The sequence below is a fragment of the Bos indicus x Bos taurus genome, chromosome 27 (genome assembly GCF_003369695.1).
Source record: "Bos indicus x Bos taurus breed Angus x Brahman F1 hybrid chromosome 27, Bos_hybrid_MaternalHap_v2.0, whole genome shotgun sequence".
Lineage (NCBI taxonomy): Eukaryota > Metazoa > Chordata > Mammalia > Artiodactyla > Bovidae > Bos > Bos indicus x Bos taurus.
In genome coordinates this window covers 39,623,058-39,641,587 of record NC_040102.1, presented here as the reverse complement: position 1 = coordinate 39,641,587, position 18,530 = coordinate 39,623,058, and the positions used below count along the sequence as shown (strand labels likewise).

At 34.3% G+C, this 18,530-nt stretch overlaps 1 protein-coding gene across 4 annotated transcripts in view; it reads right to left on the bottom strand.

Moving 5' to 3' along the window:
- Positions 1–18,530, bottom strand: part of TOP2B (DNA topoisomerase II beta) — a 62,623-nt gene that overhangs the window by 15,258 nt on the left and 28,835 nt on the right. For all 4 annotated transcript variants that reach the window (XM_027529799.1, XM_027529798.1, XM_027529800.1 and 1 more), the window contains exons 9-27: positions 17,932–18,033; positions 17,710–17,847; positions 15,920–16,058; positions 15,447–15,604; positions 15,176–15,301; positions 13,934–14,044; positions 13,747–13,852; positions 11,461–11,570; positions 10,789–10,881; positions 10,578–10,692; positions 8,899–9,020; positions 8,553–8,701; positions 7,555–7,786; positions 5,884–6,018; positions 5,087–5,287; positions 3,910–4,105; positions 3,673–3,764; positions 735–890; positions 496–579 (exon numbers count right to left, since the gene is read on the bottom strand). In XM_027529799.1, coding sequence (XP_027385600.1) covers positions 496–579; positions 735–890; positions 3,673–3,764; positions 3,910–4,105; positions 5,087–5,287; positions 5,884–6,018; positions 7,555–7,786; positions 8,553–8,701; positions 8,899–9,020; positions 10,578–10,692; positions 10,789–10,881; positions 11,461–11,570; positions 13,747–13,852; positions 13,934–14,044; positions 15,176–15,301; positions 15,447–15,604; positions 15,920–16,058; positions 17,710–17,847; positions 17,932–18,033 — 2,565 coding nt within the window. The remainder of the gene's footprint in view (positions 1–495; positions 580–734; positions 891–3,672; positions 3,765–3,909; positions 4,106–5,086; positions 5,288–5,883; positions 6,019–7,554; positions 7,787–8,552; positions 8,702–8,898; positions 9,021–10,577; positions 10,693–10,788; positions 10,882–11,460; positions 11,571–13,746; positions 13,853–13,933; positions 14,045–15,175; positions 15,302–15,446; positions 15,605–15,919; positions 16,059–17,709; positions 17,848–17,931; positions 18,034–18,530) is intronic.

Below are 18,530 nucleotides of genomic sequence, written 5' to 3'. Positions count from 1 at the left end.
TTTAGGAAAAGTTGTATTTTATATCTTTCTCTACATTTTTTCTTTTATTTTTAAAAATGGAATTCTACTTGGAGAAAACTAAATTTAAAAAAATTTTAAATTTCTCTATTAAAAGTCTAAAGAGACTATCATTCTACTTTTTAAAAATCAAATACCTATATTTAATCACATATATATATTGTTCTTACCTCTTTGGGGGGAAAACATTAAAATTGAAGCAATAAGCTAATTTGAAGTCAGTTAAGCAATTTTAATTAGTAGAGAGTATTAGAATTTAACTCATTCTAAAATCCCACTCCATAGCTTTTATTCATCTACATCAGACATAACCGTTTTTTGACTTCATATAGCTAGAAGCTTAATCCTCTGCAGCTTATAAACACATTAACCTTTGTAGAGTTAAAGGAAATCCTAAGATAATTTAATTTTAAAAACTTTCATTTTGTTTGATAAACATTACTCTTTCAAATATATTTTAATGGAGACTTAACCTACATCCAGTTCTTCAACAAAAGCTGCTAAATCTTCTTTCCAAAGATCTGAAGGAGATTTCCTTTTAAGATCACTGACCTCTCGCCCCTATAATAAAAAAGTAGTGTGATTTAAACATTCAGTTATAAATGTATAATTTTTAAATGGATAAAGGATATATAAAACTATTTTTGGAAAAGAAAAATAAATATATGGAAAACACTGAAATAATTTCAAATTATTTAACCCACAGAAGTTCATACTTTTGCATCTCTCTGTTTAATCAGTTCTTCAACTTTTTCTTTAGTAAGAGACCATAGAGACATATTTAAAATATAATTAAAATCAGGGCCTGAAGGAGTTCCTGAATCAGAGGAACTATCATCATGCTGGTTTTGTGATTCTTCCTCTTCTGCTGCCTGCAAAGAATAATAAACTTTATATTAAAGTCCTGTATAATATGAAATCAATGTTGAATTTTACTGAATACTAAGTTTAAAATTCCACACATGCTACACTCTTAAAGCTACATCTTCAGGGTGGTGGGTTTATTTTAGATTATCTACAAGATTATCTATGAAAATATATTTCCTATAAAAAGTTTAAATTTTCTAAAAATGCAAAATAATGTCATCAAAAGGAATAGTATATTCAGCCTCTATTCAGGAATCTGGTGAAAAATTAACAGCTTGAGAAGACACCGCATCTTAACTGTGACAGAGCAGAAGTAACACTCTATCGTGCACTTTGTCAGGTCTTTGCACTGGAGAGTGAATAAACAATTTGAAACCTAAAAAAACATGTTTTACGGTTATAATAAATATGTTAAGATAGTCAGTCCCTAAGGGTGAATTCTTTTCTCAAGCAGGAACACTCAAGTAAGGACTAAGAAAAATTCACTTAAGAGTTGAAGAGCTGGTAGGTTAGAGTAAGAATTGTAAGGGCTATTCAAAACTTGTATTCATAAGGTCTTTTTTTCACAGAAATAGTTACAATTAAAACAATCTTCTTACACTAATACTAAATTTCAAAATCCAATGAATTTATTGTAAGTGACATCATCTTTAAAATTTTTTAAATAACAACAGCTGTTAAAATAAAATTGAATCTCAATTGTTAAAGGCACTCAGATCATTAAAAATGACTGAGTTAACCATGATACTCCATAAAACAAAAAGTTCACTTCCAGTAATCAAAAAAGAAAAGAAAAAAAGCCTTACAATTTAAAAAAAGTTTTACAATTTTAAATTTTCAGTAAAATAATGTATATATAAAAAAATTAAAGTTTAAGTTTATTTTAGAAGAGATAAAAATAAAAATTACAAAGAAAGATGCTTCATTGCATTCAAAGTATAAACTCAACTAAGTAACATTATCCAAGTAAGGAATGCTGTTGTTCAGTTGATAGACTATATAAGTATCTAGATAATTTAGGACAAATTAATACAATCTACAGCTTTTAAAATTTCTTCATGAAATAGTGTGCTGCTATGGAATTTCTTACACTACTATTAAAATACTATTAGGGTGTCAGGTGTCATAAAGTCCTATTTAGACCCACACTTCAGAAGTCTATTTGCTCTAGGTTTTAATGACACACCAAGTATTGTTAATGAGTGCTCCATAAATGTGTATATGTATCACTGTTAACATGAAGATGACTAAGGACACTTTCAGGGGAAAAAAGAAAAAAAAACACCGCTTTTCAAGTTCCAGTGACAATTCTACCATGCTTTTGATCTTCTGATTATCTACTTTATAATTCTCTCTCCTCCAACTCTACGTAACAAGACACTCTTGTAAGAGCAGCTCCTTCTGTTTCTGAAACCCCCAAAGTGAACAACATGCTGAGAGATTTTTGAGGGTTACAATGAAAGTACTGAAACCAAGCATGAGCTTTTACCCGTGAGGTCTATTTGCACCAGAAGGGCATTCTCAAACCCTAAACACTTTCACTTTTAAAAACTAAACATTAAATTCATTAGCTTACTAGCAAAATTTTTAAAGATATAATTTAAACCAACAGTGATACAGAAGGGCAAGTAGTGTATAAACCATAACTTGAGGTGTAAGAATGGAATAAAACACACTGAAAGGAAAGCAAGTGCTTAAGGCATCTTAATTTTGAATACTCTCCCACTTTGTCCTACCCACCTCCCTCAATTATCTCAATATGTAAATTGATATATAATTCATTTTAGTTTTACTCATTCTAGTATATGTCATTCTAATGACAGTTCAAAATTGAAAAAACTTTAACGTAAATGAAAGCAGTATTTCTACGTAGTTTGAAATATACGAAAAACATTATGGTTGAGAACTCAAATGCTGGGAAGTTTAATGTTTCAGTGCAAGTTATATCACATAATCATAACTATTTTTTAAAATGCAAACATTTGCATTTAAAATGCAAACAGTATTATATATGTATACAATATTCAATTAAGTATCTGAAAACTAATCATTTCCAAGTTTCTTCTTTTTTGTACATTTGTGTTCTCAATCACAATGTGGTATCACCTCTTTAAATTATCCACAACAGCAAGAAGCTAATTTTTGAGAGAACTCTCAAAGTTTCAATATTCCATTCACTGAATTAGTATTAGTACTCTATGATCTAAAATGGATAATTTAATTAACAAAACATCAGACTTTTAATCTGAAGTCCCAGGGTTAAAATCTCCAGCTAAAGATCTACGCCAAGATCAGAGCACACACATGGGGCTCGATAAATACTGCTAAGTATTAACCATTCCATCTCTCATATCCCCAGAGTACAGGAAAGCCAGATCGAGGGAGTGGTGACCCCACACAGTGACTGCAGACTGCCCGGGGGGGATCATTTACGCACGACCAGAGCAGTTCCCAGAGTGACTTGCACCACACACCACCACCACCACCACCACCGTCCTTTACCAGCAGCTCACAAAGAAGGCCGAGGAGACTGAGCTACCTCCTCAAACCTGGAGCCACAGTCGAGGCCCAGGCAGAGCCACACTGGCCATGAGCTTTGTGGTGGGTGTGCACTGCCAATTCCTGTACCATATCCGTTTCATGGATAAACAGAAGACTTCAGTCTCCAAACACACCACTCAGCACTGTTAGCAGTACTAAATTCAAAATTCAGGGGTTGGGTTTTTGGTTCGCTTTGGAAGTTGCTTTTAAAAGCTTCTCTGAATGTCTCATTCTGCAAATGATTACCTTTTCTTGTGCTTCTTTCCAGGCTTTCACTGGGTCAGATTCATAACCTCTCTGGACTAACATTTGAATCAAATCTTTCTTTGACCTATTCTCTATGTGAGGGAAAAATAAAGTTAGGATCAAGAAAAGAGATTCAATTTGTATTTGTTTATATTCTACTGATAAAAATGTCTTCTATTAATAAAGTTTTTTTTTCCATTTTAATTAATGTTCAAATTTTTAAAGGTTGCATCTTACCTATAGTGATTTTCCCTTGTATCTTCTCTAAAATGAAACGGGCTTGATTATTAAGCTTAGTAGATTCTGCTCCCAACATTCCTACAAGCCACTCCTTTCGTAAACCATAATAGCTTAATCGTAAATCAAAGAATTCTTTCAAAATATCTTGCACAGTTTCATACTTCTTCAGACATCCCATATGATCAAAGAGTACCTATGCAAAATACAAAATTTTCAAAGATTATATAAATCTGTGTTGGTATTTTTAGCTTGTGTTATGTCCTACAGTATTTAAAATAACCATAATACACTTACATGAATACACACCACTCCTAAAAGCCAGAACCAAAATTATTCAGCACATTTCTGTGAATATTCCTTCGATAACTTTGAGAAATGGATAAAATTTCAATTCTCAAAACTATGAAAATATGTTACGTTGGAATAAATTTTTAAGATAGGACCTTAAAATAAGGTTCTTATTTAAAACTATATAAACTATGGCTATAAAACCACCTAATATTTTTTTCAAACTAAAAAGAAACACATTCTATCTGTAAGTTTTTAAATGTTAAAGTTCTCTCTTTCCTGTATATTCAGCAGATGTGCATTTGCCTCTCCTTTGATTTTTTGAAATGTGCTATAATTCACTCAAACTTCAACCTAGGGAGAAATCTTACTTCTCTATCCTTTTTATCCTTTTTCTATCAGTCATGGCACTTTTTCTCAGTCATTGTGCTATTGCTGGATTTTTTTTTCTTTTTTAAGTCTAAAAGCTAATTTGGAATGGAACGAGAATAATCATACATACTCACTTTTATTTTCCTCAATTATTTATAAGCTTAATAAAGCAGATTATAGTTACAAGAAGATGAGTACTTCATAATTAAAATGCTAATAGAGACAGACATAAGGCACACAGAAAGCCTGCAATAATCACACCCAGAACTTCAAGTCTGTGTGTCTAAGTATGTGTACCCTGTGTGTTCAAGCCCAGATGCAAAATGCAGAGCTGGGATTAAGAGTAGAGGATAATATTAGAGGAAAAGGAAAGTATCTCTAGATTCCTTAGCAAACATACAAGGGGAGAAGCATTCAGACTTACTACATTCACTTGTGTCATGAAGCCGGTTGCAAAAACCCCACTTACAAAATAAAAGAAAGGTTAAATTCATAGTAAATCTAGTTCACGTACCATGGAATTACAAGTAAGAGTAGTTTGAAGTTTAAAAACTTTGTGCAATCCAGCAGCTTCTGCTTGTGCTAGCTTCTCTTCAGTCATTTTCACCACAAATTTCACAGTTGTATCAGTATGATATTCTTTATAATCAGAAATTAATGCTGGTGTTTTATCTGTTCCATTTAGCATAGGTTCTAAAACCTGTTCTTTGTATACCTACAAAAGATTAAAAAATAAGTAATCCTTTCATGACACACATTCATGTTCTTAAACTACAAGTCACACACTCTTTTAAAATTCTCAATTCCAGTCGGGAGAAAAAGGGGAAACCTCCAGCTCCACCATCTCCGGCCCAGCCACTGCAGTCAGCAACATGCGGGGATCTTAATGGAGAAAGATGACAAGGGCACAGCTCTGATCTGCCCAAAGGGTGAAAAGAGGCTGAGAGTGCAAACAGGATGGCATCAGCTAGAACTGACGACTTGACACCCGCCTATACTGACTGACGTGAATTTACGGACCACACTTGCAAGGGTTCCAAACATTATTCCTTACTCATTTCATATTCTACTCATTTCAGTGTAAACAAGATAACAGTCTTTTGAAAAGTTAGCTTCAGTCATTCTACATTTAAATAAGTTAAAAAACATTTTAATTACAATTTGAATATTCATAAGAATGTGTCAAAAATGCATGCAGGAATGTTTAAACACTCTATAGACTCAGGGCAAACAGAGATGGCATCCCATTCAAACCAGAACACACTATCTAATGCAACCGCCCTCCTCAGGCAGCTTGCATCTTGTACCAACCTGTGTCCAAGTTCTGACGGGGAGCTCGGTAATCTCCACCGTGTTTCTATCCACCACAAATATCTCACCACTGACTGCATACTGGTTTTGACCAAGTTCTTGGATCGTTCCTTTGAAGTTTTTGTAGTTTGGAAGCTGAAGAGAGAAATAAAAATCCCTTATGGGCCCAACTCCTCACCGAGTGCCACCTCTGAAGGCCCCCAGTCAGGAGCTCTTGCCAGCTCAGGTTCACACGAATGAACCCAAATTCCTCTCGTCCACAGCAGGCCCTCTCCACACAATCGCTCGGGCTTGAATTCACAGCTTCTGTTCTCAAAGGCCCAGCATTCCCTAACCTTGAAACCTTAGTGTCATCTTTCCTAGTCTTCCAAGAATACTACTTTTTGTCCCCAGTCTATTACCTAAATCCTTCCTTCTCCTGTAGATTAAAAATTCTCTAAATTCAGATTCCTCAGATGTTATGTTAGCTCTGCAGTCCAGAGCCAATGATCTGCCTTCCAGATCACTACTTATATGTCTCGAATATTTTGAATATTCTCACTGTCTTCTACCCAGCATGCCCTCACACCCTATATAACTATATGAGTCTCACTCAGCCCCTCAGGCAAATGACAAGGCCCTCCCCGCACCGCGCCCCCCCCCCCGCCCCCGCTTCTCTGATCCCTATGTGTTACTATCACTACGCAGTCAGGTGCACAGCAGAGCACATTTCTCCTGGCACACTGAGCAACTAGCACTGTCCTCTGTCACTGTGAACCACATGCCCAGACGTCCTGCCTCGACAAAAGATTAACTTTTTGAAGACAGGGATCATAATATTTTATCTCACCACTTAGCACAGTATCATATATAGAAGATTATATATACATGTATATATACATACACACATATGTAAATGTAAGAAACATATTAACTTAATACTCAATATATCTGAAATAATTAAAATAAAATGCAATAATCATTGTAAGTAATCTGATACTCCTGTTAGAAATATTTTAAAGTACTTTATTTAGAGGAAAAACAGATTTTAAATCACACTCAATCTAATTTTTTTAAATACAAAAATGAAATAAAACTTGGAGTGAAATACATAAAAATATTAAGCTTCTATATACATGGAGTATGTTTTCCTCTTTGCTTATGAATCTAGACGATTTTAAACCATGTAGAAGAGGGCAAAGCATGTCGGAGGTTTTCCTTAGAGGGAGTTGGGGAAGAGCTGAACAATCAATGATGTGAGGAAAGGGGAAAAGTAAATATGGAGACATATTAAAATACCTGCAGTGTGTTTTTAAGTATCCTCATGACTCTCTAACATGATTTAGTTGCTGAAGAACAATAAAAAGTTGCATATAACTTTATCATATAAGCCTTATTCTTTATATAATTTAGATATTTGAAAGTCTGAAAAAAGCCTGAAATACTTTTACATTAAAATTTTAATAAACAGTTTCTCCCCATAAGCCTTATCTGCAGGCTTTTTGCAAACTTTATCTTTTACTGTAAGCACACATCAAGTTCTACACTAAGAAGGTCCTTACTGTCTAAAATACGTTCTAAAATGAAAATGGTTCCATTACTTTTCTAAAATTACTGACTTTGTAGTTCACACAATATCATTTGTTAAATACAAAAAAAAACCAATATAAGCAGTAAATTCTGCATCATTACCATGGGATGAGGATCCAGGCCATCGAGCATTCGCCTGACATTGTTCACAATCTCTCTGGCATCGTAGTTGGGCAGCTTACAAGCCCACCCTGTGCCAATGCCCTCAGCACCATTTATTAAAACCATTGGAATTATGGGAATATACCACTCAGGCTCCACACGCTGATTATCATCATAAAGGAATTTAAGCAGGTTGTCATCCACAGCAGGAAAAAGCAGTCTTGCTAAAGTGCTAATGAAAGGAAAAAGAGAAACGTGCAGCAATGTCACAGTTTGAAAAAAAAAAAAACTTTATATGTGATTACTTTACATGTCAGAAATCTTTTAAAATAATGCATTTAAAGTTTTTGGTTACAAGTACTTAATTTAAACTTAACAATAAAATTTACTTGACCGTATTACCAAATGTATTTCTCTCAGGCACAAAGCCAGAATAAAACAGCCCTGTTTTACTTAGATTACTTACTGACTAACCTGCCTAAATTCTTCATATTGATATATAACCTGGTAAGGATTTCCTCTTATTCTGACTAAACCACAAAACCCACTTTCAGCCTAAATAGTTAGATCAGAAAAATCCTTACATTCATTAGGACTGGCTTCACCAATAATTCATAAAAACCGAGATGTGACCAAATACTTTGGAACATTCACCCTGAACATAACACTCAAGCTTCTCTCTCCATAGTTAAGTTAGTTAAGACGCTCAGTCGTGTCCGATTCTTTGCAACCCCATAGACTGTAGCCTATCAGGCTGTTCTGTCCATCCATGGGATTTTCCAGGCAAGAATACTGGAGTGGGTTGCCATTTCCTTCTCCAGGGGGATCTTCCCAACCCAGGGATTGAACCCAGGTCTCCCACATTGTAGGCAGATGCTTTTACCATCTGAGCCCCCAGGGAATATGGCTCTCTCTCCATAGCTACACTTCTATGACACATTTTGTTAGTTCCAATAACCTTCCAATAGTACTTATGCCATTATATCTCAAATGATTACCTCAACATTGTGAAAATATAACGAGGGCTCGCAGCATCTTTGCCCCCGTGAAGTCGAGTTCCAAACTGACCAATAGGCTGAAGCAAGTTGATGTTGTTGCTCCCCACAAAGTTCTGAGCCAAGTTCACAATAGTCATCATCAATGCTTGCTGCACAACAGACACAGAATACATTCACAAAGTTCCTCCATGAATCTCATTTTATTAAAACACAAATCCTCAATTCTTTAACATTTCCAAAGACCTCATAAAAGGAAAAACACTTGATTTTGCTGAATTATCCTATTATCATTCTTCATGCCAGTAAGTATAGCTCTCAATTAATTCCAGTCTCCATGCTTGCTTACTTCTCCATGATGATAAGCAGACATCTCAGCAACAGATCCAGCCAACTGCGCAACTTTCACTTCACGTTTATCATTCCTCTTGAAACAGGTAAATAAAACTTTTCGTTGACCTGGTTTAAAACCTGATTTTAAAAAGAAAAACCCTCTTTTAAAAATATTACTCAAGACTGAGTTGCAATGTTTCTTTTAGTGACAACAATGTTCTATATATTCAAGAGAAAAAGGCAAAGATATAGTCTGTTTACTAAAAATCACTAAAATTGCTGAGACTCTAACAAAATGAGTACCTACTAACATATTTTATATCATCTGAAGCTATTCTAAAAGTGAAGAACCAATTGAAAGACCCCTTCTAGTCTCAAAGAACTGCTGGGTGGCACCAAATTCCTTTCACAGGAGCTTTCAAACACTCATATTCCCAAAATGCCGGTTGTGATGAAAGTATCAGCAAGTCATCAAATAGCCTAAAAACTATTAGAATACCCTAAATCTGGAATGCTCTTATAAAGAAGAGATATGTTCTGGTAATTAAGAATGCAGGCTTTAGATTCTCACTAATCTGGATACTCTTCTCAACTTAGCCATGACTTTCTACAGCTTACTAAACCATTAAAGTCTCAGTGTCTTCTCAGTGTAACATAAATAATTACCTTAACAGGGTGACCATAAGGATTACATGAGATAATATAAGCAAAGCACTATGCTTTCTGATCATTTTTCCTGCTCTAGACCAAGGAGCACAGTAATAAACTTTTCAGTATATACCAGCTATCATCATTACCATGGGCCCAGAGCACAAAGCAAAAGGATAATAAAATATGGTCACTTTTCTTGAGAATTTTATAACCTAATTGAGCAGGCAAAATTAACATAAGTAAAATAAGAGGCACACACTACTGGCATAGAAGTTGACAGCACCTGAGACCAAATTAGACTGCAACTTCTAACGAAGACTTCAGAGACCGGATGTGACCTAAAGCTAGAACTAGATAGATTATAGAACCATCTGTTTTAGCTGAAAAACCAAGGGACATAAAGATGAACTAATTTTTAAAAGTTATAAAATCAAAACGCTCTAGATAAAAGACTAAAATCTGCTCCAACTACTCAGTAGCAGTCTAATTTTTTTGTCATGTTACATAAGCTAAAGCATTAAATTTTGGGGACTGAGGTCTAGGGCCATACCACCTTGAATGAGATTTATCTTGTCTGATCTTGAAGACTAAGTAGGGTTGGGCCTGGTTAGTACTTGGATGGGAGGCTCTGGGTACTGAGGAGTAAAGGTGCTTTTAAAATTTGGTCTGATAAATACTCTGCTGCTGCTGCTGCTAAGTCATGTTAGTCGTGTCCAACTCTGTGCGACCCCACAGACGGCAGCCCAACAGGCTCCTCTGTCCCTGGGAGAACTTATCAAAATCACATTTTACTTTTTATTTTAAAAAGTCTCCAATAACTTGGAGCTAAAACTTTAAAAATTTGCAAGCTATTAATATTTAGAAACTCAAAAAGGGCTTAAGATTCAAATTAAAGAATATAAAATATTTCAAAACTTCTAAAACATCTCAAAAGCAACTTTAGAATTTTAAAAATTATTATAAGGATGGGTTAAAATACATGAAATTAAAATACACTCAATAACACTCAAAAATGAAAAAGCGTCTTAAACATAAGCTACTTACCATCAACAAGAGATGGTATAGATCTTTCATTGTCTGAGTTTGAGAAGAGAATCAATTCCTTGTTGATAAAATCATTATAAGTCAAATGCTTGGTTGCTGTACCATATAAGAATTGCTAAGGGAAAAGTCACATAGCAATTATGTCATTATTACTCCATGGATTTTTAGCCTTTCTCTTTCTTCCCCCAGATCACAGCTCTTTATGACTAACCTCTGGTAAGCCATGTAACCTACGCTGTCTCCGATCTTCCATAAAGTTCGTTAACCATTCTTTTCTGTCATCGATCTTCTTCTTACTGAATGCCTGAAAAATTCCAGATAATTTAATACATTAAAAAAATTAATTTCACTATAGAATTAAAATTTATAAAAGCAAATAACTAATTATTAATTTCTGTGAAATTATAAAAGTCTTTTCCAACACACTTTTATCAAAAATACATTTGAATAGAGGTCTCTGAATTAAAGAACTATGAAAGCAGAGCATAATCTGAGGTGATGGGGAATGACACTAAGATTAACTAGGCTGGGCTTAGAATTAAAGAGAGACATCCCACAGCAAGCCAAGACTGGGAGGGGAAGGATGGCAGACAGAGGGAAAGGGCATTGGGAGAGATTTCTTTTTTAATTTTTAATTGGAGTTTAATTGCTTTACAATGCTTTGTCGGTTTCTGGTGTACAACAGCATGAATCAGCCATAAGTACACAGATATGCCCTCCCTCCCCCATCCCACCCCTCTGGTCATCACAGAGCACCAAACTGGGCTCCCTGTGCTCTACAGCAGTGAGCTACCTTACGCATGGTAGTATATGTATGTCAATGTGACTCTCAATTCATTCCCCACCCCTCTGTCTAGAGAGATTTCTTAATTAACTTTGTTACCAAGGTAATGGCAGCATCATCTTCAGGACCAGCATATCTAAATAAGATACGGTGCCTTTCCATATCAGCAAAATATTCCTTGGCTTCCTTAGCTGTACTGGTACCCAACCCTGCACAATTTTTAAAATGAAAGTAAAAATAAGCCAGACAGAAAGAAAAAGACAAATGCTATATGATCTCACTTATATGTGGAATCTAAAAAAACAAAAAGTCAAACTCATAGTAACACAGAGTAGAATAGTGGTTACCAGGGGCTGAGGGGAAAAGGGAAATAGATATCAGTCAAAAGTACAAACTTTCAGTTATGAAATGAATAAATTCTGGGGAATCTAATTACAGCACAACGCCTATAGTTAATAATACCATACTGCATATATGAAAATTACTTAGAATAGACATTAAATGTTCTCTCAAAAAAAAAAAAAGCTATAGAAATGATTAACAAAATCCAGAATGTAGGAAATGATACAGGACAAACTATCCAACTTTTTAAACAAATAAATTACATGGAAAACAAAAAAACAATGTAAGATTTAATAGACCTATCAACCAAATGCAGTGTGTGGGCTCTGTTTGGATCCTGATTCAAAAATATATACATATATAAATGAACATTTTTAATATAATCAGGAGAATTTTAACAGATTGAGTATTTAAGGTTATTAAAGAAAGGTATGATAATGGTATGATGGGCACCAAAAAATCCTTTTAGAAATACATATTAAAGGATTATAGAAATTAATTATATTATTAATGCCTGGAAGTTATTAGGTTGGTACAAAAGTAATTGAGGTTTTAGGCTATGAATTTTAAATCATTATAATTAGGCTCAAACACATTTTCATTAATCAAAATAGGAACCAGTACAATCAACACAATTTTGCCAACAAGAAATGCTCATTTATTCTTGTAGCATAAACACTGGCGCTTCAGGAATCAACAAGCTCTGAAGAGGCATTTCCTGCCTCCTGCTTGTGGTGGAAGCAGTTTCCTGCAAAAAGTTGTCGAGATGCTTGAAAAAGTGGTGGTTAATTGGTGAGAAGTCGGGTGAATGTGGTGGGTGAGGTAAAACTTCATAGCCCAATCTGTTCAACTTTTGAAGCGCTCGTTGCGTGACAATGGCTGAGCACTGTCCTGGAGAACTGGGCCCATTCTGTTGACCAATACCAGCTGCTGGCATTGCAGTTTTTGATGCATCTTATCGATTTGCTGAGCATACTTCTCAGATGTAATGGTTTTGCCAGGATTCAGAAAGCTATAATGAATCCAATGGACAGCAGACCACCAAACAATGACCATGTGTTTTTTTGGTGCAAGTCTGGCTTTGAGAAGTGCTTTGAAACTTCTTCTCAGACCAACTGCTGAGCTGATCGTCACTGGTTGTCATATAAAATCCACTTTTCATCACACGTCACAACCTGATCAAGAAATGGTTAGTTCTTATTGCATTGCACAAGAGAGGACAACTTCAAAATGATGATTTTTAAAATTTTTATTCAGCTCACGAGGCACGCACTTATCGAGCTTTGTTCACCTTTCCAATTTGCTTCTAATGCCAAATGACCATAGAATGGTCAATGTTGAGTTCTTCAGCAACTTCTTGTGTAGTTGTAAGAAAATCAGCTTAAGAGATGACTCTCAGTTGGTCACTGTCACCTTCTGAAGGCCGGCCACTGTGCTCCTCATCGTCAAGGCTCTCGTCTCCTTGAACCACACCTGCACTGCATGTTTGTTAGTAGTTCCTGGGCCTGATGTGTTGTTGACGTTACAAGGTGTCGCCACTGCTTTACAACCCATTTGAACTTGAATAAGAAAACTGCTCAAATTTGCTTTTTGTCTAACATTTCCACAGTCCAAAATAAATATATAATAACAAGTAATAAGTCATTAACAAAAAGAACATATAGCAAGAAATGCACAGTAAAATGATGTATAATATAACCACATTTATTTAAGAATGTATTCCAATATCAAATGACAAAGTTCAGCAAAGGAAAACTGCAATTACTTGTGCACCAATCTAATATTTCAAACTAATGGGGAGGTGATGAGAAGAGTTCAGATGAAACAAGATTGTTCATGAAATGATGACACTTAAGTACATGGGAAACCCATTAAACTACTCTACTTACATAAAATTTTCCATAATAACTCTTTAAAAATCAGTGATAGTTGTTTTTGAAAGCTGTAAGAGATAAACTTTCAAAATACTTTATAATGCTCTCTTAACAGGAAATTTATGTCAATAGTTAAGTTCACAAAATTTAAGTGTTTTAGAATACAGACCTTTGTAGTATTTTATTTTCCAGGCTTTCTGGTTTTCTATATGTTTTTTCCACTCATCAAATTCAGGAATACTGTAGAAGGAAAGTTCCTGCTTATTTTTGCTAGCCTTAAATGAATAATAAAAAAAATTAGTTTTTCTGCTACTATTTAAGACCATTGTATAAAAGTATATTAATGTAAATAGTACCTTTACAATAGGGGTAATGAACTCTTCAAGAAAACCATGCTTCAAAAGTGATGGCCAATTGTGATGGATGAAATTAATAAGCAGGCCTTTTATGTGAGAACCATCTTGATCCTAAATAAGTATCAGTAAAGAGTGTCATGATAATTTAATGAAATGTAATTACTTTATATAATCAAAATTTTAAATATATGAATGCAGCAATGAGGCAAAATTCCATTCAAACTTTAGAACTGCACTGTATAAAACAGAAGACATTATTCTTTGGATGATTAAAGAATTTCTTTCTTAAAATTCAAATAAAGAATATAGCTATGTGATAAACTGAATCTTTCTGTCACTATAAAACATACTACCATTATCTTTTTTTATAGTTTTCCCAGATTTCACTAGAAGACAGAAATACAAGAAACACAGTTATAATGCCACTTTGCTGAAAGAAGAAATCTATGGAATACAAGTACTCACAAGTCTTCTCTTAACATAAAAACTGATAAATTTCTGCCTAAAATTACACAGCAGCTTCTCAGTTGAAGATTTACCTACAAATGCTTTCAGTTAGAGTACATGAGACACAAGCAGTTGGATGGATACGAAACTCTTCAATTTTATGTGTATGCTTAGTCACTCAGTCATGTCCAACTCTGCAACCCCATGAACTGTAGCCCACCAGGCTCCTCTGCCCATGGGTATTCTCCAGGCAAGAATACTGGAATGGAATACTGGAAGGTCTCCCAGGGGATATTCCCAACCCAGGGATTGAACTCAGGTCTCCCACACTGCAGGTGGATTCTTTACCATCTGAGCCACCAGGGAAGCATATGAAACTCTTCAGTTTTCTAGCTCTTGCCTAATTACTGCCATTTTACTATTCAAATCCTCCTAGCTTTTTGTGCATCCCAAATTATGCTATCATAAACAAATATCAGCCATTTTCCTATTGATTAACCTTTCCTGCTTATAAATTTCACCATTTCCTTCCTGTTTACAGGCAAGCTTCAACGTGTGTTCTCTTTCCATATTTACTGAATTTAAAAACATTTTAAAATAACTAACCAAAAGGTGGGTACCATAAATTAGATAATGTAAAATGTACTTCACACAAACCCTGCCATTAAACAATATTTTTCCCCTGTGAAGTATAATCATTTTCAATTTACTATCTTGGAACAAATCTCATGAAACAAATATCCAAAGGACATTCTGAAAAAGAGATGTTTTATTATGTGGCAACTTTTAACCAACCTGATCAGTCATAATCATAATCTTTCCATAGCGTAAAGTTTTCAGAGATTCTGCATCATCATAACTTTTCTTATATTGTAGACCAACTATTTTAATAATATTGTTTATTTCTGCATTTTCCATGATCTGTGCAAAAATGAAAAGAATTGAAGTATTTTAAAGTGTCAAAATATAAAAAAGATGAGTCAGAATTGACACATAAAAACACACCAATTTTAGTTAAAGTAATAAACTGTCATATACACATGTGGGTACATATGCAGATACACACCTGTTTGTGAGAAGCTTCCCGCACGTTAAGAATCTTTCCCCTGAGGGGAAAGACCCCATATCTGTCCCTCCCAATGACGCCTAATCCAGACACGGCCAGGGACTTGGCAGAGTCTCCTTCTGTCAGGATCAGTGTGCACTCCAGGGAATGTTTGCCACCTAAGAGAAATGAGTAATGATATATACTCCAAATTTCCCAATTTTACCAATGAAAAACATGAAACCAAAAAGTTAACAATCACAATGATAATAAAACATTATAAAGAGTCATCTTATATTATGCTCAGTATAACGTAAAAATGAAGTATATTTTATTGAAGTTTTATCCCCCCCAAATTGTAATATGTGTGTGACAATTTTAGTGAAATTTATCCTCTGAAAATAAAATCCTATATATGTGGAAAATTAAAACCGTCTATAACTGAATAAAAACTTAAATCAAAATCTAAAAACCAAACAAAAACTGAATCTTACCAGCATCATTAGCATCATCCAATTTGGGAATACCTTTGATTTTACTGTACTTTACTGATGAACACTTCTTGTTCAGCTGTGTCTGAGCCTTAAATTTCACCCAGTTCAGGATACTTTCTACAATGCCACAGTTAGAGGCCTAAAAATCAAAGAAGCAAGCAAGAAGTTCACACACTTAGCTAAAATTAATGTAATACTTGGAATCTGGGCAGTTGTAAGGCAAAATGATAATAATAATGATATATGCTGTCAAATTATTCTAATTACAGTAAATTAATTCAGGCAGCTATTCACCATGACCTATTAGACTGGAAGGTAAACACATGAGAAAAAGGCAACTTTACCACATATGAAAAAAATTTTATTAGAATAAACTCCATAAGAAATATACACAGCTTTTGTTACAAGTTAGTTTTGTTAAAATGAACACAGTAAAGGCTGATCCACCTATGAATTTACTACCTGGGCAATTATAGACACTGACATTTATGATATCCTTCAATACAAAAACATGAATCTGGAATTCACTATGACAAAAAAATATTAACATGAAGGGAATATCAGGATAAACTCAAAAACTTATGAATAGTCCTTATTTTTTAAAGAGCTTGGTAATAAGGATTCTAACATTATACTTGTGTGTCATTCTGCAGTGAGTTAACGGGTGATAAGATGTCAAACTTTACTCCCCGAAAAAGTAAAGCATCTCCAAGTTTGAGTTATTTATTTTTCATCAACCTGGGTAGTTTGATTTTAGGTGTATGAAAGAGTTTTCTGGAATGTTTCAAATATAAAAAGAAATGAACTATGTTATCAAATCTAAACTTCCTTTGCCAAAAATGAAAAAGTATAAAAACGAAAATCAAATTACTTTATAAAAAGAACAACTGTTAAGAGGGCAGAAATTTGGGAAATGATTAGCATTGGGTCATCGGTATTCAGAATTCATTATGATCAGACCCAAAATTACTATTCTATAGGCCTTTAGCTAAACCTAAAAATCAACTTTTGTTTTTGTTTGTTAGACCCTACCTTTGAAATTCCAATACCAAAATTTGATAAATGTTATCTCTATTGCAATATTACATAATATTCCTCCAAAAAACTATAAACTTTCAAAGAGGAGGGGCTGTAATCTATTCATCTTTACATTCCCAGGGCAAACATAAGGCATTTAATATATGTTTGGTGGCATTGGTGAATAGGAGAATTGAGGCAAATCTTATACAGAAAAGACTATAAAAAATTATTAGCAGCCACAGCTCAGTTATAAATCTAAGATTTATTATTTATATTATCATCTTGTTTCAGAAAGGTTAAGGCAGCCTAAATAAATATGTGCTAAGTAAAATGAAGAAAAATATATACAATACGGTAAATTTTATGTTAGGCATATGTTACCATAATTTTTTTTTTTAAGTTACATCTACAAAATCAGTAGATGAATTTGAAAGGAATGGAAAAGATGAAGACAGGAGTCCTGTGAGGACCTGTATATTTTTTAGATGCAAAACTGGCTTTTTAAAGACCAATGCAAACTGAAAACATAATTAGTTACATGATTCCCTACTTTAAAGTTTGGCAAAATAATCAACTGTTTTATGAAACAGTGTCTATCTAAACTTTGAAGTTTTCAGAATCAAGCATTTTAGTTTTTAGGATAAGTATGCCTGTATCTGCAGTTAAATAAGAAACTAATCAAAGTAACTAGAATAAATAAATCAAGAAAACTACTTAATCAACTCTAAATTAAACAAAAAACACTGAAAAGTAATATACGTTTTACTCACTGCTTTAAAAAATTTTTCTGATAGTTGGCATTTGGATCCAAAACTTTTGGGCTGCAAAGTCATGTTTTCCTTAGTTTGAGAATCAAAAGTTGGATTTTCAATAAGGCAGTTAATAAAAACCCATATATGATTTTTTACCTGTTGAAAACATATCCAAAAAAAGGTCAATATCAGAATTGATGTTACTTAACAATTCAACAGAATATATAAAACATCACTTACTTGAAATGGTTTCACTGACACACCAGCTTTGTTCTTTTTCTTAACTACTTCAATCAGTTTACCAACAACTTGGTCTACTACGTAATCCACATGCCGTCCACCCTAAAGAGGGGGGAACAAAAGAATACAAAATCTTCTGTAATTAAGGCAGCAAAAACAGTAACATTCATATTTTTCTAGAATGAGCATTTAATCTTCAACACAACTTTTTAAAGTTAGTATGACTATATTACTCACCCTATATATCAGAGGTAATATGATAAGTCTCAGAAGGAAAGAGTTGAGATTTAAAACATAGTCTTTTTGGCCATAGAGCTAATTAGCAACTCTATATAATGCCCCACAAAGTGAAAACAATGAAAATGAGACACGGAAGTGAGAATGAACACTGGCCTGGTGGTAGCAATGACACTCACAAGACTGCCACTCAGGGACCATGGTAGCCATCAACAGTGGTCTTCCCCTTCACATTATGGACAAATCCAACTGTGTTTTTAACTGGCAACATGTCCAGTTACAAAGATGTACCAATCTAGACTCCCTTGCAGGTAAAGGTAGCCACGTGACCCAGTTTTAGCCAGAAAAGCTGGCAGAGGTCC